Source organism: Cervus elaphus, chromosome 24 (genome assembly GCF_910594005.1).
Source record: "Cervus elaphus chromosome 24, mCerEla1.1, whole genome shotgun sequence".
Taxonomy (NCBI): domain Eukaryota; kingdom Metazoa; phylum Chordata; class Mammalia; order Artiodactyla; family Cervidae; genus Cervus; species Cervus elaphus.
Window position 1 is genome coordinate 37872757 of NC_057838.1, and position 25878 is coordinate 37898634.

Here is a 25878-nt window from a genome sequence, read left to right on the forward strand (position 1 = left end):
TTTATCTGCTTGTCATTGACACTGTACTTATGATCATACAAAGGAAAGAAAACAGATGTGTTTCTCAAAAATAATAGTAATAAGCACTAAAGTTTCCTGAGTATTTGCCTTGTGAAAACAATACTAAACAGTATTTTGGGAGTATTCTTTGTGTGGTAGCCCCTGTGATAAGCGTTCTCTATGTTTGCCTCCTTTAATCTATATAACAATCCCAGTGGTCAGTGCTATTTTCATCTTCTTTTTACGGACGATGAAACAAGTTGAAAGAGGGTCAGTAATAGTGGGATGAATTGTGCAAAATAGATAGCTGGTGGGAAGCTGCCATGGAGCACAATAATATACCAAATCACACAGACAGTAAATGCTAGAGCCTGAATGCAAACATAGACCCTCTGGATCCACAGTTTATAAACTGTCACAATATTCTACAGATAAGTATTATCCTAGGTGGTAGACTATGTTGATCTCATTCAATTACAATCAACTACCATTAGCACCATTTTGTAATTTAAAACTTAAGTTTTAGGAGATTCCCAGCTGTATTGGAGTTGCCTGATCAACCTCCCCAAGCTTGAGTACACAGCCTGGTTCGGACCCCAGATCCACATGTCACTAGGATGCCCACCCTGATATGAGTGGGTCCAAGGCAAAAGGAACTAACAAAAGCATCACACATATGTCTCAATATTGTAAGTGCTCTAAATTAAGCTAATCAATTGACAAACAAGACTTGTTCTATTATACAACCTTTACAAAGACATTCAAGATGACCAGAGCTCTAGGTTCAAATTGAGGATCTGGGACTTCTTGGAGCCCTAGTCTAGAACATGCTGGAGTGGGGAGATTAGGCCCATCTCTGCTTTTCCACGCCAAGCCCATCTGGGAAGGGCTCAGAGCTGACTGACTGCACAGGGGATTCTTTTGGCCTTGGGGACCCAGGTTTGGTTGAAAACATGCAGTGAGCCAGGTTCTGGCTTTGCATGTCTCTGGCCCTGTGGATTTCTCAGATTATGGAGAGAGGTATGCCCGAATGGGTCCTTGTAAAGAGCAGAACCCAGTGAGGAGTTACCGTTGCCTGGATCCAAGGCAAGTCCTGAATTTCAGCTGCACGCTCAACCACTGGGTCCCTGTACCTGTTCCTTCTCAGGCAGAGAAAACATCTTCCTTGGATGCATCCTCTATGTCATTCAATTGTCTTATTTATAACTAATATAATGGCCAAACAAATGTATCCATGGCTTTTCCATAAATGTAAGCATAAACAGAATTTCTTTGAAAGATGCAATTCTGGATTCTCTGGTCAGATCTGTCTGACAGTAAGGACCACTTACCAACTCCACTTTAGCCATAACAAGGATGTCTAACCATTACGTGTCCCAGGCAAACACTGCCTTCAGCATTGCCGCATGATTGGGGTTTTTACTTACTCTCAATTGGTAAGCCGTTGACTCTCCACCTGATCGTGGGCTCAGGCTCTCCTTCAGCCTCACACAGCAGGATCCCACTGCTCCCCGTGCTGTATACACCACTCTGAGGTTTCTTGGTCCAGCGAGGGGGCTCTGGAAATAAAGGGAAGAGCTCATCATTATGCACCAGCAGATGGCAGACACAGCAGGGTGTTTCACATTAAGTCTTCTCTAAGGTAAGATAGGCACTGTTTTTGCCTGGGATGGGGTTTGTGTGTGGGTATGCGTTTTTATGAGTGTGTGTGTTGTCATTCGGAATCTTAGCATGTATAGCAAAATCAACACACTAAAAACAGTTATCTACATTCAACTTAACCTAGCTACACCAGTATCTATCTCATTACAGAAAAATGAAGGGAGGGTGAAGTTTACTGCGTGCTGACCACAGCTTATTTCAGGCTGAAGCAAGGCATCCAAAATTGGCTGATTTTCAAGTAACATATTTTGAAAAATTTTTAATGAAATTAAAACATTCAGCCCTTATTTTAAATATTTCTTAATTAATGACTTTATAGCATTTTATATGTCCATATCCAAAAGTCCATCTTAGGAATTTGGAAAACATTATTTCCTAGATAAATTCTTTTTGCAAGGGGGTAGGAGAAGGAATCCTAAAAGCAACATTTGCCATTTTGCCCTCAAAACAATGGAGGAAAAGATATACTCAAATTACTTGCATCTTTCCGTGTCCTAATACACCAATATTATAATGTTGAGTGGTATTTCAGTATTTTTCTCTAAGTGCAAACATCACTGTCATGTTTTGTCACCCTAAGTATATTACTATGTCAGGAGCGAATAAAAGATTCATATTAAAGTATGGATGGTTTGGATAATTTGATTTCAGAGAAAACTGCACAGTACCTGCAGGTAATAATCCCCATCAAGTGTTGCTTGGTTATTTCCCCCAAGACAGTTTTGGATTTACATTTTTAGTCAAAAAGGAAAGTCTTTAAGATACATATTTGTGTAAAACAAAAGTATCATTTGAAGAATCTGTTACAAAACAAAGGAGGAAAAGGGGGGTTATGTGGGGGAAAATGTCCATAAACTCACCAGGAAAAACAAAGAAATACAAATATCCCTGGCAAGTTCAAGTCTGAGCAAGAGACATGCCTTTGTAATTATTTGACAGGATACAGACTTGTTAAATTCCAAGTTAAATATGTGTGTTCATAATCTACATTACGTAAAAATTTATTCACATAGTTTAAAACGCAGCAGTCCAAATTATAAACTGCATATGAGCTTTTAAGGTGAAGAGTTTTACTTCTGTGTGTATGTCTGTACTGTGTACTTCTGTACATTTTTACATCATTGTTACTTTCTTCTGATCTTTTCATATAGCCACTGTAAAATAAAACACTTGAGTTACAGAAAAACCATGAAAGATTTCTTATTTACAGTAGAAAAGTAAGACTACTGCTTTTAGAACATGCAAAAATAAAAGAAATCATGGCAATGCAGTATACAACATGATGGCTATAATTTATGAATAATACTGTATTACCTATTTGAAAGTTGCTAAGAATATATCTGAAAAGTTCTGATCAGAAAAAAATTGCAACTATGTACTGATGGATATAAACTACACTACTTGTGGTGATTGCTTTACAATACATACCAATATCGAATCATTATACTGGATAACTAAAACTAATGATGTAATATGTCAAGTATATCTCAATAAAAATAAGAAAGGATATCATGCAATAATGACCCTTCCCTAAATCTTTCTGAGTAATAAAATCAAGATTTCTATTTCTATTCTCATCCTACAAATTTCATTAATTCTTTGGTACCAGCATTAAGATATACTACTGTTAGATATTGCTTCCCAGCTGATGCGGTCGTAAAGAAACCACCTGCCAATGCAGGAAATGCAGGTTCATCTGCATCCCCTGGAGATCCCCTGGAGAAGGAAATGGCAACCCACTCCAGTATTCTTGCCTGGGAAATCCCATGGACAGAAGAGCCTGGCGGGCTACAGTTTATGGGGTCACAAGAGTCGGGCAGTACCCAGTGACTGAACATGCACACACTGTCACATCTTAGCTAAAAGGTGCTTCAGTGACCATCTTAATCAACCCTTCAACCTTACAGATGGAGAAGTGAGCTTTGGAGAAGTCATTCAGCTTGCCCAGGGTCACCAGTAACAGAAGCCTCACTTTCTGTTCTTGCCATTCCATGGACCAGCAGACCTGCTGAGTGACAAGCACTGAGACTCCCAAGTAAATATGGTGTTATTTCTAACTCATTACTATTTCATTCATTTGGATCACAGGAACAAAGGCCAAACAGTTGTACCAACTTTCATTTTGTACTTCCAGATCCAAGCTCTCCAACATTTATCATCTGTGCACATTCACTAGAAATCATCAATCAACTTTGTTCTTATTGTTTAATTGCTCAGTCGTGTCTGACTCTTTTGCAACCCCATGGACTGTAGCCCACCAGACTTTTCTGTCCATGGAATTCTCCAGGCAAGAATACTGGAGTCAGTGGCCATTTTCCTTCTCCAGGAAACCCCAACTCAAGGATCGAACCTACATCTCCTGCATAGGCAGGCAGACTCTTTATGGCTGAGCTACTTGGGAAGCCCCCACTAAACTTCACCTGAACCCTTTCTGATAAGCCTTCTTTATAAATGCTTAGACATTTGTTTTTATGCTTCTCATCCCTGTTTCTCCTAGAGAAGTAAGCTAGTCCTGAGCAAAGGTACGTTTGGTCATGCAATTTGAATGGGACTTCAGGCCTGTTCTTAGAAGCATATTCTTCCTGGGTCTGTTGCGTCATTCCTCTCAATACCTGCCCAGGCTGAGATTTTCACAACTGGCACCTGCAGTGAGAGCACCTAGACTACATCACTTAGGTTAGTGAGCTATGAAGAGCCAGGGCAGAATTGCTCTTTCTGATGTCTCCTCTGCTTAGTATGGGGGAGCAAAAATTTGCCACCCCAAAACATCTCTTTGGCATGCAGATTATTTTGAGCTGAAAATAATCAAGGTCCAAAAGATTCAGGAAAAAACTTTGATCTCGCCACTAACTGCATAAAATAGTTTAGTTAGAAGGCCTGTTTCTGGAATAGAGCTATTGCAGAAATACGTGCCAAGAACGGCTAGCATAGTGGCTCAGATGGTAAAGAATCTGCCTGCAATGCGGCAGACCCAAGTTAGACCCCTGGGTCGGGAAGATCCCCTATTGAAGGGAATGGAAGCTGTCTCCAGTATTCTTGCCTGGAGAATCCCATGGGCTAGGATTGGTGGAGGGAACTGCAGGGCCTAGACATTACAGTCCACTCTGTGTCCCCCTGTCTGCCCGGCCCTGCAAACACAGACAAATCCAATGTTGGCTCTTCCGTCTCCAGTCTTTCTTGGAGATGCTGTCCTCTCCTCTGAAGCCCCAAACATCCTCTGTAGTCTTTAGCTGAAGATGTGGTTTAAGCTCTGGCCCTTTTGGTGAGTTACTCAGTTCTCCTGGCTTGTTCCCACGCATACAGGTTACTACCATAGTGAGCCTGAGGACACTGGCGAGGGGATGGGAAATGTCTGGAGGTGGCAAGGAGGCTATGGGCAAGCAGGAACACCAGAACAGATTTTTTCAAAGGTTGGAACATGCAACTGTATTCCTGACAGGTAAGACCTATTTGAAAGGATAGCGGGGGAAAGGCTTAAGAGAGAAGAAAGAATAATTAAAATGGCAATTTCTGAGAGAAAGCATCATCACTGAATCCCAGTCTTTCATCTATTATCCATAAATCTCTGGTAACTGATGAAAATGACTTATGTTGAAATTTTACTCATTTAGTCATAATTGTAAACAAAAAAATAAGATGATAAATTTGTCTCACGATGCTCAAAACTGAGATGCAAATGTCTGAATGTTTACAATGTAATAAGCAAGCTAATTAGAGATGTTTACCACTAGAAGGAAAACAAAACAGAAAACTTGGTACCTATGAAATATACAACACAGAGGTAATTTTCTTAGTAACAGATTTCTATTCAATATCTATATTCCTACAAATCAAAAATTATTAGGTCCAGCAAACTTGGATTTCACTGCAACTTTTTAAAAGTATATTTGTTACTTGAAAATGAGACTTTCTCAAATAGGTCGATTACTGAATTGTGTTTAAATTCATGACATCTTTTTAAAATGCAGCACATTATGGTTATATAATTATGTATAAATACTTGCTTATTACACTTACTAAATTTCAAAAGCCCTACATGATGCAAAAGTTTACAACACAAACACTGTTAGCTGGACGCAGTTGAAGCACATCTGTGATCATACTTTGATTTTTGTATTTAGAAAATTTTAGATGCCATTTTGGTTTCCTAGGTGGTGCAGTAAAGAATCTGCCTGCCAATGCAGGAGAGGAAAGAGATGCCAGTTGGACTCCTGGGTCAGTGACCCACTGGGACCCACTCCAGTATTCTTGCCTGGAAAATTCCATGGACAGAGCAGCATGGTGGGTTTGTGAGAGTTTAGTTCCCCAGCTAGTGATGACAGATTTTGGTTGTGTTTATTACATTAATAAAGAATAAATACCACAGATATAGAGAATACGGTAAAATACAATGTGCTTTTGCTTAAGCACATTGGATGTTTTCAGAATGGGCTACACTGTCAAAGTTTACAGTAACACTGCTCTTTTCTCATATGACTAATCCTGTTATTTAATTAGTTTCCAAGCAAGAGACAAAAGTAAGGGAAAGAAGAAGGTGCAGGAAGGCGGAATAAAATTGAGTGAAAGTGAACTTATCCATCCATATGATTAATGAAGGATGTATTCACTGCCTTCACACTTAAAAGAAAGACTTCTTCAGCTGGGCTTGCTTTTCACTTGCATGTGTGAAGAGAAACTCCTAAAACATACAGCTGAGGGCACATTTAGTAGTTTCTCATTAAGGATAAAGGATTAAATGTCCCTCATAAAAACATTATTTACATCTCAATACTGCTAATAGCTGTTTTATGAATAGCGAGGACAATTTGTTCAGGAAACCTATATTCCTTTGGAGCCCTACAGTCAACATTTTAAACTGCGTAATTAATTTTACATCCTTGATTTATCTTTTCTTTTTGCAACCTTTGCAGTTCTTCTGAAAGCTTCAGTCTCACAGTCAAGAAATCCATGGCCAGATTGTTAAAATATTCAGCTACCGTAGCGATGTTCCAGCCATCTGGAAGGATTTCTAATAGTCAGCAACTTGGAGTAAGAGCAGCTAACAATTAGACCTGTCTGGTTCGTGGGTCTGTGTTGGTGCTGGGATTGGAGGGGGCGGGGCAGGCAAAGGGTTACAGAAAAACATCCTTATTGTACGGTATAGCTGTATTATGCAGAGGCATCAAACACTGATTAAAATTATGGGAAAAATCTCTCAAAATCTTCCTCTCTGCATTTCTTGGTGAATAATGTCAGAGGGATATGTCACTATTGGCAACTGTTGATATTTACGCATAACAACAGGCTTTCTTTTATAACAGGTTTTGCTTTTGTTGAATTAAAGGGAATGATCCTCTCATCTTTGGTTTTCCTTTCTTCCTAACCTAACTAATCACACACATTGTGAGATGTGCCAAGTCGCTTCAATCCTGCCCAACTCTTTGCGACGCTATGGACTGTAGCCTGCCAGGCTCCTCTGTCCATGCGATTCTCCAAGCAAGAATACTGCAGTAGGTTGCCATTTTCTTCGCCAGGGGATCTTCCCAACCCAGGGATTGAAGCAGTGTCTCTTGCATCTCCTGCACTGGCAGGCGAATTTTTTTTACCACTTGGGAAGCCCACACTGAGAGACGGGTTTTGGAAATACGCCGCTATTCCAAAGAGCAACATGATTAAAAGTTATCTTAACATTTACTTGTTAATATAACTTGCATCTGAGACTTTCTTTTTTCCATTACTTAAAACAGTGGGCCTTTACTTAGGTATTCCTTGTGCAGAATGAAGCTTTAAAAGGTGAACTTCATTGGAATATAAATGAAAGCCTTAGAGCACTAGTTCACTGAATAGAAAGCTGAAAGAGATCATTTCTTTCAATAGTTAAGCCTGCACAGAACTGAAAAAGCACAAATGCAGTAATCATCCCATTAATTTGATCAATACAGTCAACCAAATCATACATAAAAACTGCACTGTTATCAGGACCACAGAAATAGGTCTGCATCAATCAAATTCACAGGATGACTAGGTAACCTTTACATTTGCCCAGCAGCGAGAGCCCTGATAACTAATACTGTGGCTCACCGTTTTCAATGGTGACATCACTGCCTACTTATTTCTGTGAATACAACAAACAATATACCAGGCTCTATTGATCAAAAAGCTTGAGTTTACAGAAAGAGGATATGAATATAATGGGGTTTTTTGCACCTTTTGGCAGAGAAATAACACTTACATCATACAATTTTTCTTTCCCCACCAGCAACAGACTAAATATCATCTGAACCCAAGAGATGGATCTCCCCCAAATAGGAAACAGTAACGATCGTAATCTGTCTGACTCCCTCATTTCATTGGTAAGAAATAGAGATACAGAAAAGGTGAAGTAAATTGGTCAAGGACCCGGGAAGTTAATGTCAGGACTGGGAAACTCCAAGCTTCTCTCAGGCCTATTCTAATACTTCCTATGATGGTAATGCTTTCTTCTTTTAAGATTTCATATTATGCAGTGTTATACACATATTACAGTAAATGTTTTCTCATAATAAGATGATATAAGAGATTAGGTTTAGTGACCAGTCAATGTCATCTGTGTCCAATCCCTAACCAGAGATCTTTTCTTGTCATTTGTCCCTTCTGTGTGGTTTTGTGGAATAAATGACAAACTTGATTAACTGAAGTCTAATATATTCCACTGCTCACTCTACAATTAAATGCTGAAGCAGCTTATTCATTTTAATAAATATGCATTTGAGGTTGACTATACATATGAATTCACCTTTCCTTTTTTAAATAATAGAAAAATAAATCAACATGGGAAATGTACCTTCTACTATAACGTGAAAATCATGAGTGGCTGATCCCAAGAAATTGTTGGCTGTGCAGCGATAGTTTCCTTTGTCCCGATAGGAGACATTCTCTATCTTCAAAGTTTTGCCATAATTTTCTTTTGTTTCTCTTCCCTTTGGTAAATCACCTCCCATTTTGTTCCAATCAACTTGTGGAGTTGGCCTGTGAAACAATATGTAAATGGTCAACATTTTTTAAAGTGAAAAATAAAATATAAAGAAATCCACAGGGTACTTCCCTCACTGTGCTGCTTTTAGGTCTGCACTCAAGAGTCCCACTGAAAAACATCAGCCTTCCCAATGCACAGACCTGCACACCAACATCCACCATCCGTGGCGAAGATCAGGGTTGGATGATGTCTCCTTCATTGCAAGCTCCTTTAATAGGCTACCACTTCAGAAATCTTCTGTTTCCTCTACTAAGAGGGCTAGCTCCATGGAAGTGCTGAATATGGATGGTTAGATGAAGGATAGATGACTGGACCCATAGAAATGTACAAGATTTTTTTTCCAAGTATGCTATCTCCCTGTGGGTGGTTTTTAAGGGGCCAGAAATAACAGCCCTCTTCCCCATATGAGTTTGAAAAACACCATAAAGTAAGACCCAACACTCAGCAGAGGGTAGCCGTGACACCCCTCTTAATCCTTAAGAGGCTGCTATTGGAGAATAAGACTCAAATGCGGGTGCCCAGTGTACTGGCTGGACCTGGGAATAGCTCATTTTAGGCCAATGTGGGCTCTGAAGCATAGACTGGGTCATCCAGGCAGACGGTCACCCTAGTAGGGAATACAGGATTCAAGGAATGAACCTAATCTCTCTTGCTTAGAAAAATGAGATCACCCAATATAAACAACAAATGAGAAAAGCAAGAACAAAACAAATCCCAAATTGATAACTTGTCATACACCAACACAATGACATTTTCCACCTTATCTGGGTGGAAAACAAGAATGAGGAATCAAGCCAGCTAGGTTTAAAACAGAAAAATTCCATCTGTTGGGATTTTTGAAATGAAAATTTTTGAATGCAAACCAGACAAGTGGAGAAGTGGGATGCTCTATGACTTTTGCGATTTAAAAATGATGTGAAGAACAGTGATGCCTGATTTTAACTGATGGATGATTTTTTTTTCCTCCTCTTCACTTGAGCTGTATGACTGAGTGGAAGAAGTATTTCTGCTGTTTTTACTGATGACTTTTTTCTTCTCACTATATTTCTTTTTATCACTAATACTTGAAAGTTATTGAGTATGTTCTAAATGGGAGCATCATTATCATCATTTTACCAGTGAGGATTCTAAAGTTCAAGAAGTTAATTTGCTTAAAGTCACTGGGGTAATAAATGACACATTAGAACTTGAAACTGTCTGACTAAACTTGTTCTTTTGACCAGTGTCTTCTATTTTATTTGCGCTTTTCCCGTTTTTTCCCCCTTCCTAACCATGAATTCTGAGAATATATGCTTATAGGCAAATTAATTAGTTACTAGTTAATAAGTGAACAATTCATACTGTTTGCATCAATTTTCTTAAATTGTATTGTTTGGCAATGGTTAAAATAATTCAGTTATTATGCAAAAAAACAGAGGTAAAAATGATGATTTGTACACACATCTAGTCCCTTCCCTCCCTGCACACGTACTTGTCTGGAACCACCACTACCGTTCATTTCACTGGGCTTAAAATACAGGAAATACTACTGACTTCTGTAGGAAATAGTAAGGGCGCTCAGATAGGTGGCTATGACAGTGTATTTGCTGTTGGCTTCCTGAGCACACCACCCAACAGGATGCATAACCCATACCTCCTAACTGCTTGCTTTGCACTCCATCTGTCAAAACGGCAATTTGCCAAAGTGCCGCTGCTCTGGACCTTAGTTCTTCCAAATCAGGGGATTTTTGTAAGCCCATACCTTTAATGGTACAAGCATCTCACCTGCTGTAAAATCTTTTTTTTTTTATTTTTTCTTTTTGCCAGTCCTTGGAAACCAGCCTAATCTTCTAATACCTATTCTTTGAAAGAACAGGATAAAAGGATTATCTAATAAGTATCATATGACTATGAGACAAATTTATCTGGGGACATATCTGTACCACTGCAAGAACATCCAGCTATTGTCTTGCTAATATTTTTCTTTCCTTTTTCAAAAATTTAGTAAACATTTACTAACAGCACTTGAACAATAAATTTTTGAAGGAAAATATATTGCTTAATCCATCGTTAGACATAAATCCACACCATACCATCATCTCAAAGTTTTCTTTAGGTCCTTGCCCAGTCAACTTTAATTCTTAAACTTCCTTTGTTTGCAAGAGAATTGTATCTAGCTTCAACCCATGAATTCAGAAAACAGAGAAAAGACAAAGAAAATTTGAGCCCAACAGTCAGCAGAGGGAATTTGCCTTTAAGCCTAACGAAGCTTTCACAGGATGTGAGTGAGTGTGAACTGGTCCATGAATGTGCTCTTTCCATCGAGGGGCTCAGCGTCTGCACTCCTTTTGGGGAGTTAACACTTTTCTCTTCTGAATGAAATTCACAATGTTGTTTTTAGCTATTCTTAGTTTTCACCTTACAGAATCTGAACCCCTCAACCTTTCCCTCTGAAAGCTTTCCCATTTTACTTAATGGTATCCCCATTTTCATTAGTACTAGCCATTTTCTGAAACATCTACTATATCCCACTCCTTTAGACTCAGGCACAGTGCCATCCTCTGTCTACCCTGCCTTTAACTGAACACATCAGTTCATTTGGTTGAAATATGCTGAAGAAGTTCAATTTAGAGGTAGTTTAGGGTTCTGGAGACAGACAGGATGGAATCCCAGCCTCCACTGCATACTAAGTGTAGAGAGGTGAAGTCAACTCTCTGGCCTGCCCTTGCCTAACCTACAACAGGAATGAGTGATGAGATGCGTGCGGCAAGCATAAAATGAGCTAATGTATGTAAAGTGCAAGACACAGTGCCTGACACATAATACAGAGGACAATATCTTCATTAATCTATTACAGTAGGAAGTTCGTGGTTTAAAACTTCTTAGAGGGCCTCCCTGGTAGTTCAGTGGTAAAGAATTTGCCTGCCAATGCAGAAGACATGGGTTCAATCCCTGGTCTGGGAAGATCCCACATACCATAGAGCAGCTAAGCCCAAGCACCACAACTATTGACTCAGTGTTCTAGGGCCCAGGAAGTACAACTACTGAAGCCTGAGATCCGCAGGAAGAGAATTCACTGCAATGAGAAGCCTGCAGACCACAACTAGAGAAGAAGTCCATGTAGCAATGAAGACCCAGCGCTGTCAAAAGTAAATAATAAATTACATTTTAAAATAAAACTTCTTAGAATATGTTTTTTTTCAAGTACTCTACAAATTTTACAATATATCACATTCACTTGGAAGAGAACTAGTCTAGATAGGATTCTTGGCCTAAACCTATGAAAACCCTTCAGATGAACTTCTCGGACAAGGCCTTAGGAATCCTCAAGTCCCAAAGACAACACATGCAGTGCTCACTTTTTCCCTACTGGCTCACGACACTGCATTTCCTGAAATGAGTCTATTATATTGAAGACCATCCATGCAGTTGGCAGCCCACTCAAGAGGTAAGTTATGGCATTTGTGGGAAACAGGAGAAATGAATTACTGACATGTTTTCCCTGCCCAAAGAGTCAACCAAGAATAGTGATGAACCATGGAAGAATGTAATTTCTACCACTATAAACACATACAAATAAGAGCAAAATGCAGGCAGTTACCAACATGATCCAAACGAACCTGACGCTTTCATCTCCTCATATAATACAGACACAAAATTCCTGAACAGAGGCCATGTCACTGCACATCTAATTACTTTATGGCAATATACTTGGGCAGTTTAATACAGATAAGCAACCTGAATATTTTGCAGGATGGAAAGAGAAATTTACAAAGCTTAGGGGTTATAAAACCATTAAAATCTGCTCCTTTTGTTCACAGACCAATTTAAAACCACTCATTCAGAATATTCAGTGAACGATGAATGAATATGAATTTCAAATTCTAGTCCATGAACCAGATGACCAGCTATAAAAAGCCCTGAGTTTACAAACTGAGTAAGTAAACTCAGGTGCTAGTAAGGTGGGATGTATTTTCCCACGGGATTCCCAGTGGCAGGGATGGGTATGCGGTGGTAAAGAAGGGTGATGATTGCAAAGAGACAATCTTGTATGATCAGGTATTAAATAAGATGATCCTTGTTTACATAGACTTATGATAGCTACTCAACAAGGATCACAATTTCAAGAGGTGACCAAGTGAAGTCTTTTCTTGGAGGACTTGCTCAACTGTACTTTAGGTGTGAAAAAAAGTTTGATTCATTGGTTCTGATGTGAAACTCTTAAATTGCATGAGCTGGGACTTCTCTGGTGATCCAGTGGTTGAGAACCCGCCTGCCAATGCAGGAGACATGGGTTTGATCCCTGGTCCAGAAAGATTTCACAACGCCACAGGACAATTACACTCATGTGTCCCAACTATTGAGCGTGTGTTCGAGCGCCCGGGAGCCACAACTGCTGAGCTCACATGGCATCACTACTGAAGCCTGCGTGCCCAGAGCCCATGCGCTGCCGCAGGAGAAGCCCCTGCAGTGAGAAGCCTACACACGGTAACTAGAGAAAGCTTATGCACAACAACAAAGATCCAGTGCAGACAAAAAAAAAAATTTTTTTAATTTAACTTGCGTGATCTAGAACTGCTTGTGTGCAAAGGACAGGTGGGTAAAATAATAAATAGAGATCCATCGAACCTGGGGAAATGTAACGAGCAGAAGCAGGACAAATAACAACAGCAGAAAGACATAACCCTGGCACCAACAGTGACGGGCTGACTCTTCACAACCTCACGCCCTAAGGATGCATCCCCGTGTTGACTGAGGTCAGGAGAATAGTCACTGGCATCCCCATTCACACTTTCACCAACTGACAGAGCTATCTAATTATAAATCAATCTCGGCCACAGCCTGAAATCTGCAGAGAGAAGTGCAAATTACTTTCCCCAGAAATGTAGTAACAGGATTCTCTCTTCTAAAAGAAATCATTTTTTAAAGATGCATGCAGGCACACTCTTCACTGCTATCTCATTCTTTACAGGACAGAATGGAAAAAGTCATGAACAGGGTCAAGTTACTCACAGGCCTTCAGCAAAACACTCGAGCAGCAGGGTCTCCCCTTTGAGGATGGTAACAGAAGACTCACTGCCACTTTCAGGAGGAGGCAACAATAGTCTGGGTTTTCTCTGCTTGATCGAATTTGCTACAGAACAGAACAGAACAGAGTCAGATTTTGTTCAAACTAAGAAACTCCTTTGGCACTCGATCCTTCCTAAAACATATTTAACCATATGGACCTGTGTGTGTGTATGTATATTTACACACACATTTTAATTTATTTTCACACATCTATTTCACATATATTTCACACATTTTAATATATTCCTACTTAAATAGATTCCACTCTTACCAGGAAGCATGGGTCGCCCTTCAGATACATTAACTAAGTGCTGCATTAAGTTTTATAAAGATTATGATTCAAACCACATCTTCAAATTCAGAAGTTCAAACAGTGTTCAAGATAATTAGTTTCTTGATGAAAGCCTTAAGCTCATTGACAGTCAATAGTTTTATATTCCACATTCTAATCATACTTGGTCATGTTTGATGGCCGTGTGTATTTTTCTTGACTTGAATGTGCCCAAGTATCTGACAGGATTCCTCTTATAATACAGTTTCCTGGTCCCTACACCCAGAAACTCTGATTCAAGAAGCCTGTGGTGCACAACCAGGCATCTATGAATTTATCAATTAGGTGACTCTACTTTCAGTCTTATATCCTCAAAGACAAACACTGTTGCACAAAAAGATTCACAAGCCATCTCAGTAACTGGGGAGGAAATATTCCATTTCTTATTTTCCTAAAGTGGAAGTCACTCAGTCCTCTCTGACTCTTTGCGACCCCAGGGACTGCAGCCCACCAGGCTCCCCTTTCCATGGAATTCTCCGGGCCAGAATACTGGCGTGGGTAGCTGTTTCCTTCTCCAGGGGATCTTCCCAACCCAGGGAACGAACCCAGGTCTCCCACATTGCAGGCAGATTCTTCACTGTCTGAGCCACCAGAGAAGCCCCATTTTCCTAAGAAACCCTTCAAATACAATGGAAACTGAGGAAGCTTCCGTGTTCAATGCAAATTCTGGTTTCTGTTCCAAGTGTTCACACAAATTATGTTTCACATCCAATGTCAATGTGATTTGATGTGATAAGCGAAGTGTCGAGGTGAGGGCTGCTATCAGAGTGGAGGATGGAAGGTACTGACAGAGTATGTACCTTGCCATCGCTTCCTGACAAGCATTTATTTGTTTTTTGAAGAATAATTTTTGAACATGTATTATACGCGGTGTGATTTTTTTTTTACACTTTTATATTGGAGTACAGCCTATTATATCCATTCTCCCCCAAACTCCCCTCCCATCCATGTGTAATGATTTTATTGAGTGCTGAAAAGATATAACACTATATGTTTGTGTTATTGACCTCAAAGGAAATGATGTTGCCTATATATACCTAATCAGTCCATTTTCAAACTGAAGGTGCACCAAGGGGAACCCTCATCCTGCCCTGGTGATGTTATCAGTATATTAGATTACCAAAATTATCATGGAGGGTTCATTGCTGGTGCCAATTATGAAAGAAATATTTATTGCATTCAGACAAATGATTCTTTTCTCTGTAGAAAAACTACTTACTATATCACTTGGTTAAATGTTCTATGGGAAAATTTTTTTTTAAATAATAAAAACCATTTCATAGACAAGTGAGCTTGGAAAATGCTGCAACTTAGATTCTTTCTCACTGAATCACAATGGACAGTTGTGTCGTAAGTACTTCAAGAGGTCTAGGAAGGAAAAGAACCATTTGACTTTCTTACACTCAACGCTTTCTCTCCTTCTGTTACACCCTATTACAAAAACCATTGCTTTTTCCTTTCTTCATGTAACAGCTCTCTGCCAAACTGCAGGCATTTTGGGAGACCCATAATAATTACTCCATGAAAAACATAATTTTATATATGTATCTGTATTTACTTATGGTAATTATATCATCAATAAGTATATAGGTGTAATTATATAGTTATGCATTTGTAAATATTACCCCCTATTACATACATTTAACGGGGATGGGAGAAAATAGAACCCTCTGTGTTAAGGGTTCTTGTTAACCCTCTATGTTAACCCTCTGCTTACTAATAGTATCAGTATATTAATAAACTCAGAAGGTATTCAATTTCAAATTCTGAAATGACAATGAGTGACCACAGGTGAAAACAAATGTCAACATTCTACATGTCATCAACTTACCCTTGGAAACAATTTCTGTGGATGAACTCGAGTCATTAACATGCTTTACTGAAATAAAAAAATGGAAGAAAAAACTCACAAACATAATGGTAGATGCTGACATCAAAACAATGAAAAGCCATAGTTTTCTCCTACAAAAATTACAAAATGAGGTATAAGCATGCTTCACTAGAACAGCGTCTTTGGGAACATAGTTGAAAAACATTTATAAAGAGCTTAATCTTGAGCTACCATAGATGAAATCTGGGTGGAAAGGACACAAATTAGAGCTCCATTAAAGAGAACTGAGGTTGCTGAAGGATACTATAGTGAAGCCCTGGCATAGAGAATCAACACACAACAAATTGATGAACCAAATTATGAAAAAATTATGAACCACATTAGACAATGGAATGGTCATGCCAACTTTTGACTCTACCAGAGCCAGTTATTCAGTCAATGAATTTCTGGAGATTATCTCTGCCCTTTGAATCTTGGTTATTTCTTGCACTAATAATGACAGTTTTCAAATTTAAGAACCCAGAATGCCATCTGCAGAATCAAGTAGGAAAGAGAAGCAATTCAAATAACTTTGCCAATTTGGGAAACACAAAAAAAGTTTGATGTGATAAAAATGATATTACTTCTTGTTATTTTTGACTCTGTTCTTTTCTCCCAGATTTTCAGCCTTGCCAGTTTATCCAAAATCACAGAGATTCTGAGCCTGAGACTTGCTGAGAAAACCCTGGAATTTTGTTCTGTATTTCACGCAAGGAAAATGACTCGACTCTCTAGTCATCAAGTGAAATACACTTGTCCTGTGAATTGAGATTTGATTTTCTGGCTGCAGGAGTCAGAGCTACTGTTAATGTGCAGCCGCAGATGTCTCTTTCATCTGGAAGGAAGTCTCCAGAGTTAAACTAAACAATGCTCGAAAATATCAACCCAGCTTTAACTGGCTTCAACCAGAATAAAATTACAGACACATTTGTCTCCCTCATTCATGCTGGCACAATAAAATTATTTCAACTTACAACTGTTAACTGTTAGTTTCATTGGCATTTTCTGCACAATAGTCCTCAATCTCGGGAACGCAGCAAAGCAACAGTAATCATTCCGACTGTCCTTTTCCTCCACATTTGCGAAGTACAGATCTCCCTTTTGGCTCATGTATACTCTCTCATCTTGCTCAATGTGTTCTAATTCTGGAAGAGAAGTATCTTGTCATTAAAAGGGGCAATTGTCCTTTATTATGCCTCGTTGCCTCTTTTTCAGTATCCTTTCTTTCATATTATTTTATTTTTCATGTAGGCTCTTCCTTTTCCTCCCAAGTCTGGTCTTACTATAGAAGCAATTAGTAAGAAATAAAACACACAAAAAAACAAGAAAATCACTGAGAGAGTGCTTATCACCATTAACTGAAGTCACTAATGGACAACTAGTCTGAGCATTCAACCTCTCCTGACCATTTAGGATTCTACTTCTGCTCTATGGGTCTGCTTTGACTTATTTGAAAACTAAACCAAACGGATAATGGCCTAATTATTACTCTTATTATATTAGGATCATATTTGTTAAAAACAGATTTTCACAAAATTGTGTCTGAGATATTAATCCCTCTTTCATGATGCAGCCTAGTTAAGTTCTATGATGGATGGAATTTGGAACGCTGGCTACAATCAAGAGTAGCTTCTTTTGCTTTCTTTCAAATACTGTACGATTATTACTTTACTCTGGGGGTCACAATGAGGAAAGATTTAGATAGACCTGCCAAGACACATGCCAGAAGTAGGGTTTACAAGAAGCTGGAATCCCAACGCAAGAGCTGATGATAGCTTTTGGAAAATTAAACACAGAAGTTAATACTCATTTCTTTGTGCATCACTGTATTAAGTAATGCAACATATTAAAAGAGGAATATAAAGTTAGCAACACAGATACAAGCCATTCTCAACTTTGACGTGGATAATAGTGCCAAGGTAAGTAAGATGTTTGGAAAATAAGTATTTCCTTCATAGACACATTGTATCTTGTTAACAGACTCTACTCTTTCCAGATATGACAAAATCAAGACATATTTAGTGGTTTTCTAGTGCTTTCATGTATATTCAGAACTTACAGCAGACTATAGACGGAAATAGTTTTTAAACTATACTTGATTTCACATTCATAAGTTCATATTAATTTTGTATCCTTCATTTCAGTATGTCATTTGAAACAATGCATGAACTTAAAATGTCCCCTTATTGATAGAACAGAATATTACTTACCAATATTCATCCAATAAATGTGTAACGGTGGCAGACCTTTGGGAGGGTTGCATGGAAGGACAATTGGATCACCTTCCTCCACTTCAAGAGGATCGATTTTTTCTTTGGGGAATTTTGGAGCATCTGATATAAAAAAATCATTTAAAGACACCATTTAAAATTTTTAACCTTACAAGTAATGCTTAATGTTACAAGTATTATCTTAAAGCATTCTTCTTTTAGAAATTGGAACATTTTTAGTAAATTCAACACCCTAAATCTTCTTGTCTATGTCCTGCAGAGCAAAATACTGTTAACAATCTGTGCTGCATCATTATACAACCTTAAAAATATTTCTGCATTCTGTAACTGTAGATAACAAATATTTTTGCTTTGACATCAATAAGGCAACAATATGCTTGTGCATATTTCTCAGTGAAGAGGTATAAGCTCTGAGTCATAGGAGTTGCTCGTTTTAAGTTTTCATAGATTTGGAATCATTTTTCTCCAAACGTTATGATTTATTTTTAGGCAGATACTTATTTTCTGTCTTTTGCTTTATTCTGAAGCCCTTGAATGTGACTGGCAAATATTCCATTCAGATCATAATCAAACAAAATACACAATTCAAAGCCCACATGGGGAAAAAATGGTATGAATACAATGAAAAGCCAAACATGACCACTAGAAGTGGCAAAGAGAGCCATCCACACTGGAATCACTCCCAGTAAATAAAATTTTAAGTGAAATGAAATGGATGTAGGACAGGAGACTGCAGTATTTCAACATATTGTTTCTCTCCCATGCTGGAATCAATTTCCTTAAAAAGGTCAATGCAATTACTGAGAATGTAAGTCACAACAGTGCAGAATTTGAAATACAACACCAAAGTTTTATATTTTATGAAGTTATTTATAAAATAGTTTTAAGAATATTCAAAATATATTCCACCTCAACATTATTTGTACCTTTCAACTTTGGTAGGGGAATCTGCACTGTAGAATTACTTAGGGTTTGATAGATGAGAAAAGTCTTATATGAGGTATTTATAGCCGTCCTGACCTGATGGAATTTATTAGCAGTTTTCCATCTCTATATTTCATTCTTAAAATATGGCTCACAAAAGATTATTATTATTCTTGAGAGTCTAAAGATATATTCATTTACTGTCAATTTTCCTCTTGAGAAGCTTTGTGCGGTTCCCTTGCTCCTCACCCCCATCCCCTACTCTAACTCCTTAGTGATTGAGGGAATTTGCTGACATTTCTTATCGATGCACTAGCTACAGTGAATTGCTTTTTGTCTAAATTCAAGGACCTTTCAAGGCTTAACATCGCAGGGGACAGTGCCATTATTCACTGCCTTTGCCAGTTCAAAAGACAGGCGTTGGCATGTGACAGCTCTCAGTGGATTCCCTCGTGGTCTACTCATGCTAAGATTTCTCTTGGCAAGTCTGGAAATAAAATTTGAGATGGGAACCATCTTGGACACGAATTTGGTATATATTCTGCAAAATGACTTGTTTAACATTTGCTGTTAGTCAAAGCTAAGGCTTGATAGATATGAGTTTGAGCAAGCTCTGGGAGTTGGTGTTGGACAGGGAAGCCTGGCGTGCTGCAGTCCATGGGGTCGCAAAGAGTCGGACACAACTGAGTGACTGAACTGAACTGAACCATCTTGGAATCATGCTTTTGCTCTAGGTAGAATGAAACTTCCAACAAAAGACAGAAGAACATCTGAGTGTATCCCCTACATGTACCTTTTTGATAAACTATCAATACCACCTATTTGGTAAAGCCTTAGCTTTGACTGACAGCAAATGTTACACAAGTCATTTTGCAGAAATATACCAAGTAAAGTGAAGTAACTTACAGAACTAGTATGTACCCTAAGTTCCAAATTCAAATCACTTGTTTAGTGAAACTTGCTCTAACTAAAGCTCAGTATTTATTGTTAATGAAGTTAGCAATGTTGTTTGGTAGTTATTGAATCTATTTATCTGTTTATACTCAGATCATAGAAGCAAAAGAGGAAGGGAAACAGATTAGGAAATGAAAGACGCATGTAATCCTGTTTTGCAACGAGCAAACTTTACAGTGCCAAATATGAACACACAGTTCCCTGGGTGGTATCTACTGTAAAGTCGCTAATTAAGTTGTATAAAGTCCTAATTGGAGAGCTGTCTCTTTAGAAAAAATTTAATAATTCAAACAGATAGTATCAGCAGTGAATCACTATCATCCTTGCATTAATTAAATCTAGATTGTAAAATTCTAATTACAAAAGTGTAACTCTGTTACTCAACTGGCTTCCAAGGCATTCATAATAAAAAAGATAAAATAAGATTTAGAAGTCTACCAAAGCCTTTATCACATACCATAAATCTGGAACAGCTTTAACCAAAGATAAATTAATACCTGGAAACCGGGAAGAATATTTATATATTTAATAATTTAAGGCCTGAGAAAAAACACTGTAAAGGATATAAATTTGTCAGGTTTTTTTAGATCTTACTCTTCAACTTTCAAACTATATTGCAAAGTTGATGCAAAGCAAAAAAGTGACTATTTTAACATTCACAGATAAATGTGAAATTTAATTATTATAACAACTGCAAGCATGACGTCTACCTCAATTCAATTTAAAAAATGACTATTTAAAAATAACTCCAACCAATGACTTTTGCTAATTGTATTTCTCTGGTGATAAACATTAGCATTGTTGAGTTAGGACAGATGCAATACTTTAAAAACATGAATTGTAAACAGTCATTTTTCTTTTGTGTGAGGCAACTACACTGCTGGAACTCACCAACACATGTCAAATAAGTGCTCTATTAACATCAAAAACAAAATCACTTAATTGTGTATCACTTAGTCGTGACTGGACTTGACTATGTAATGGTATCTTTGCAAAGGGATCAGCGTCCACTTCTACATTAGCGTCTACATAAGCAGGATTTGAAGAATGTTTGGAAATCCTGTAATAATCAAGTCTAGATAGATCCATAAACATTTAGTCCCTATCAGTCTACCTCATAAGAAAATCAAGCAAAGCATAACACCCATCCTTTACTATTTTTCAACAGGCTTCCGCATTCATTATTCAGTATAGCAGAGAAATTTCTAGTAATAACTCCAAGGGCGCAATTCCCTAAAAACCCACCTAACATGAAAAGCCTTTCTGAGAGGCAAATTAGCTACATGCTAGTATTCTTATTGAGGCTATCAGTGCACAGAAAACCTGCAAGTACAAAATCTCTAGGGGCTCTATACTTGAGGTACTGACAATTAGTTTTGGAACTCATCATCTTAACTCTTTCAACTGATACACTAAAAAAAAATAGCATCTTTGTACTTGAAATATAGCAGACTTGTGAAAAACAATTTTTTTATCTACAGACTAGCCTATAAACAGCTCTGGCCTAGACACTAAAACTAACTGGCTGTTTTGCTTCAGACCACTATCCTTACTTTCTGTGCCCCCTTTTTACTTTTCTCTGGTGTCTTAGAATCCTTTCAATTCATCTCTTTGGGCTCCTCAAAAGCCTCCCTCAGAGGCTTTTCTTAAGGACAAGTTGCACAGTCCCACATGGCAACCAACTTAACCGTAAAGAACTGGTAATGAAATCTCATCAGAGAAGTTTAATGAAATACAAGTAATTCTGACTAGCCATGTCAATGAAAAGGTACTGGTGACTTAACTATTACCAAGTTACATTACTTACATATTATCTTTATGTTACCTACAGGTTATCTTTCTCTGATACCCAAAGAATAAAATCAAATCTCCCATAGATTTATACGTGTAAATCTACGGCTGATTCATATCAATGTATGACAAAACCCACTGAAATGTTGTGAAGTAATTAGCCTCCAACTAATAAAAAAATAAACAAACAAATAAATAAAAAAACAAAACAAACAAACAAAAAAATCAAATCTCCCTATATTCTCCCTCTCTGAGTCTGATAACCTATTGCCAAGGTTATTTTCAACAAAGAAGGATAAATGCTTTTTAGCTCATCCAGAGGATGTGTTAACACAATGATGAAAGCATAGGCAAAAATGTGTAGCATTGGATTATACACATGTGCTCTGGGGCCAGCTGCTTAGGGCTGAATCCTGGCTTCATCCCTTACTATGTGACCTGAACCCATTACTTAATGTGTTTCAGTTTCTTCATTCATAAAATGGAATTCGACATGACACCTAATTCATTGATTTGTGGCAAAGTTTAAATAAACTCTTTCATATAATTCAATTAACATAGTGTCAGGCACTTAAAAATCACTCAATATGTTGGCTCTTATTCAAATATTTTCACTTTACATGGTAAACCCAGCCACATTATATAGAGATGGGCAAAGGGACAAAGCTTTCCTTTGCTGTTGTTTTTGATCTTTCATGTAGCCTATATCGTAACAACTTCCACATTTTATACAACTATTTGGAATTAACTTTATCAAAGAAAGTAGGGAGGGCACCTGAGGGATGAAAGACTGTATTTCATAGAGAATCTATGGGTTGTTTAATGAATTATTCTGTCCCCGTTCCTATGCCAAAGAGTTTTTATCTATTTTGACTTCTCACTTTGTTTACAGGACTGGCCTGGAGAGCTTTTGAGTGCCTTCCATTTCCCTTGAATGTGCTCAGCAAATTGCTGACAGTCTGGCATCATTATCATGAACGCAAGCCACTGCGCTCACATGCTGTATCACCCTGAACTCCAGTTTCTGTCTGCAAAGAGATTTAATTGATTCCCATTTCCTGTAGAGTACCCTATTAACCCACTTAGAAGTGCAGAGAAATAGCACTGCCTTTCAGTCTATGAACTGGTAATGAATTCACACTAAGGAAGGACAGCCCAATGCAGTCCATTTCATTCTAGTCCTCCACATACTGGGACGCATGAGAGCAAAATCCTCGGTCTTAACCAAACCTTTAAAACTCTTAAGTTGTACTCTCTACTGAACAAATTAATCCTCCTAAGGTTAGTCTGCATATAGTAGAAGAAGAAATTAGTGTATTCCACTGGACCCCTACTTTTGCTATTCTACCCTTCCCAAATGAGAGCAGTAAATAGCCAAGATATGTCTTAAGGAAACTGACCTGAGAAATTCATACCAATGTAGAAACCCAGCACACTAGAAATTCTAGGTAGTTTCTAGTAAAACAATATACAGATGATTTCACCACTAAATCTGCTATACCTTGCATTACTTTACGAGTAATGCATACTGCATTTTTACCTTTATTCATTCTTTTACTCTTTAGCCAGTAAATCAATCACTGATAATATGAATTCACGCAGCATTTATAAGAAAATATAGAGAAGGAAGAATAGGACAGGATAATATCATTCTCACCTTTAATACCCTGATTAATATATTTGACAGTCAGAGTCTCTTCCAAACAACAAAAAATGCTTTTAAAATTCCACAGAATTTACACATGGATATTCCTAACATTACTGATTATTACTAATTTTTCTTTATAATAGTCAAAAGTTAGAAACAATCCAAATGGACACCAACTGGTGAATGGATAAACAAAATGTGGTATATATCTGTATCATTATTATATGAATATTATTCAGCAATAAAAATGAACAAACTACTGATTTATCCTAGAACATGAATGAATCACAAAAATCAGGCTAAGTGGAAAGAAGCTAGATGGAAAAGATCACATGTTGTATGATTTCATTTACATGAAACATTCAGAAAAAAACATTTCTAGAGGCAAGCGTCAGACTGGCGAGTGCCTGGGCGTGGGGAGAGAGAGTGCCTAATCTTTCAGGGATGAGGGAAATGCTCTAATACTGGCTTCTAATGATAGTTGAACTGAAAATTTTTATGATAAAAGGAACCTGTGTACATAAGCTGGTAAAATTTATGATGTGTAAATAATACACAGAATCTATAAGAAAAATTAGTATAGGCTAAGATAGACTAAGAACGTTAAGTGGAGAAGGCTGATCTGTGCCATCAAGGGTAAGTAAAACTGAACAGCCAAAATGGAATTATTTACATCATCATTCTAACTTCACTGATATCTGTCATAATGAAGGCAAGAAAATAGCTCACCTTCTCTCCAGACTCACTGACCACACCCACAGGATTTAGGTTTCTTGGGTATAGCCTTTCTTTTGTTCACTGCTGTATCTCAAATTACTAGAAAAGTGTCTGACACATGAAGGGAGTTTAATGAAGATCTGTTGAATAATTCACGGCCTAACTTAGCATGCCATATCTTAGAAAATCCATTCAATTGAATGATTTTCTCCATATTTGAAAACAGTACATTGTGTTTGGTTGTTTTATTTTTTAGTTTACTCTTTCTTTTCCTGGCAAAGTCAACTGCAATTTTGTTAAAAGTAGATAACTAAACACAGTGTATAAAGTTTTCTGTCTGTAGGGGGTAATGACCAGATTTTCAGCTACTGTACCTACGTTCAAACTTAGAATCAAGCCTTTAAGTTTGTTCTAAAGAAAAGTTTAAGAAATGAGAGTTAACAGAAAAAGAGACACACATGTATAGAACAGACTTTTGGGCTCTGTGGGAGAAGGAGAGGGTGGGATGTTCTGAGAGAACAGCATTAAGACAAGTATACTATCAAGTGTGAAACAGATCGCCAGCCCAGGTTGGATGCATGAGACAAGTGCTCGGGGCTGGTGGGCTGGGAAGACCCAGAGGGATGGGGTGGGAGGGGGGATCGGGATGGGGAACACATGTAAATCCATGGCTGATTCATGTCAATGTATGGCAAAAACCACTACAATATTGTAAAGTAATTAGCCTCCAACTAATAAAAATAAATGGAAAAAAAAGAAAAGAAAAAACAAACAAAAAAAAGAAATGAAGAGTTAAAACTTTAAAGTTTTACAAACTTTAAAACTCATATCACAGAGTGTAATATAAATGAAGAATCAATTCTCTACACCTTAAGAGAAGAATCAATTGATAAAACTTGTAGGAAGCCTTAAATGGTCTCTGATTTATAAACTCCTAAGAACTGGGCTGATGGTCCTATTCAACATATAAATAATTGCAGAAAGGTGTTAGATGATGAAGTAATTTTAGGAGGAGCTGGAAATGATGCATGAGAAACCTAATTTACTTTCCTCTTTTCTACAGCACCAGAAAAAATGGTGCAATTATCCACTACATAGCTCAGATTCAACTCTCATCTCTTAATTACGATACTAGCCAATTCTGGCCAGAATTACCCTTACATTGTTCATGCCTTCACTTGGTCTGCTTTGATAATGACAGAAAACATTTTCTTTTCAAAATCCTTTAATTGCACAACCTTATACTAAAATGTACCATTTCTCTGCTATAGGTCTAGCAACTGCCTGTTCCTTTGTGTCTCCATAGCAACCACTAGAATTCAGGTTAGGGATCAGCCTAATGCCTTGTCTGGTACAACAGATTTTTTTTTTTTATATCTTTCTTTCCTCTCCCTCGGTCTCCTACATCCTCATCTTACTTCAGTTAATTATCTTATATACTTATCAATCTATATGATACACTATATTATAGTTTATAATAATATAAATGATGCAATATAGTCTATAATAAAGAACTATAACTATGGCTGTATTGTTATATCTATGTGACTTTATGATTCTCAGTCACAGTTTTCTAACCCAGAATTCATGAACACTCACTACTGTCATTTCAAACCCAAACTCCAGAGGCCAGTTTTCAAGTCTGAATGTCACTACTCTGCCCACTACTATGCCCTAACATCACACTTAATAATTCCAGTATATCTA

The 25878-nt window shown here is 37.8% G+C and overlaps 1 protein-coding gene across 10 annotated transcripts in view; it reads right to left on the reverse strand.

Annotated features, from left to right (window-relative positions):
• CHL1 (cell adhesion molecule L1 like) overlaps nucleotides 1–25878 on the reverse strand; it is a 221787-nt gene that overhangs the window by 50378 nt on the left and 145531 nt on the right. For 9 of the 10 annotated variants that reach the window (XM_043886547.1, XM_043886541.1, XM_043886538.1 and 6 more), the window contains 6 exons: nucleotides 18117–18239; nucleotides 16881–17051; nucleotides 15868–15915; nucleotides 13649–13769; nucleotides 8465–8649; nucleotides 1428–1559 (listed from right to left, as the gene is read on the reverse strand). In XM_043886547.1, coding sequence (XP_043742482.1) covers nucleotides 1428–1559; nucleotides 8465–8649; nucleotides 13649–13769; nucleotides 15868–15915; nucleotides 16881–17051; nucleotides 18117–18239 — 780 coding nt within the window. The remainder of the gene's footprint in view (nucleotides 1–1427; nucleotides 1560–8464; nucleotides 8650–13648; nucleotides 13770–15867; nucleotides 15916–16880; nucleotides 17052–18116; nucleotides 18240–25878) is intronic. The other variant, XM_043886546.1, reaches the window with a different exon arrangement.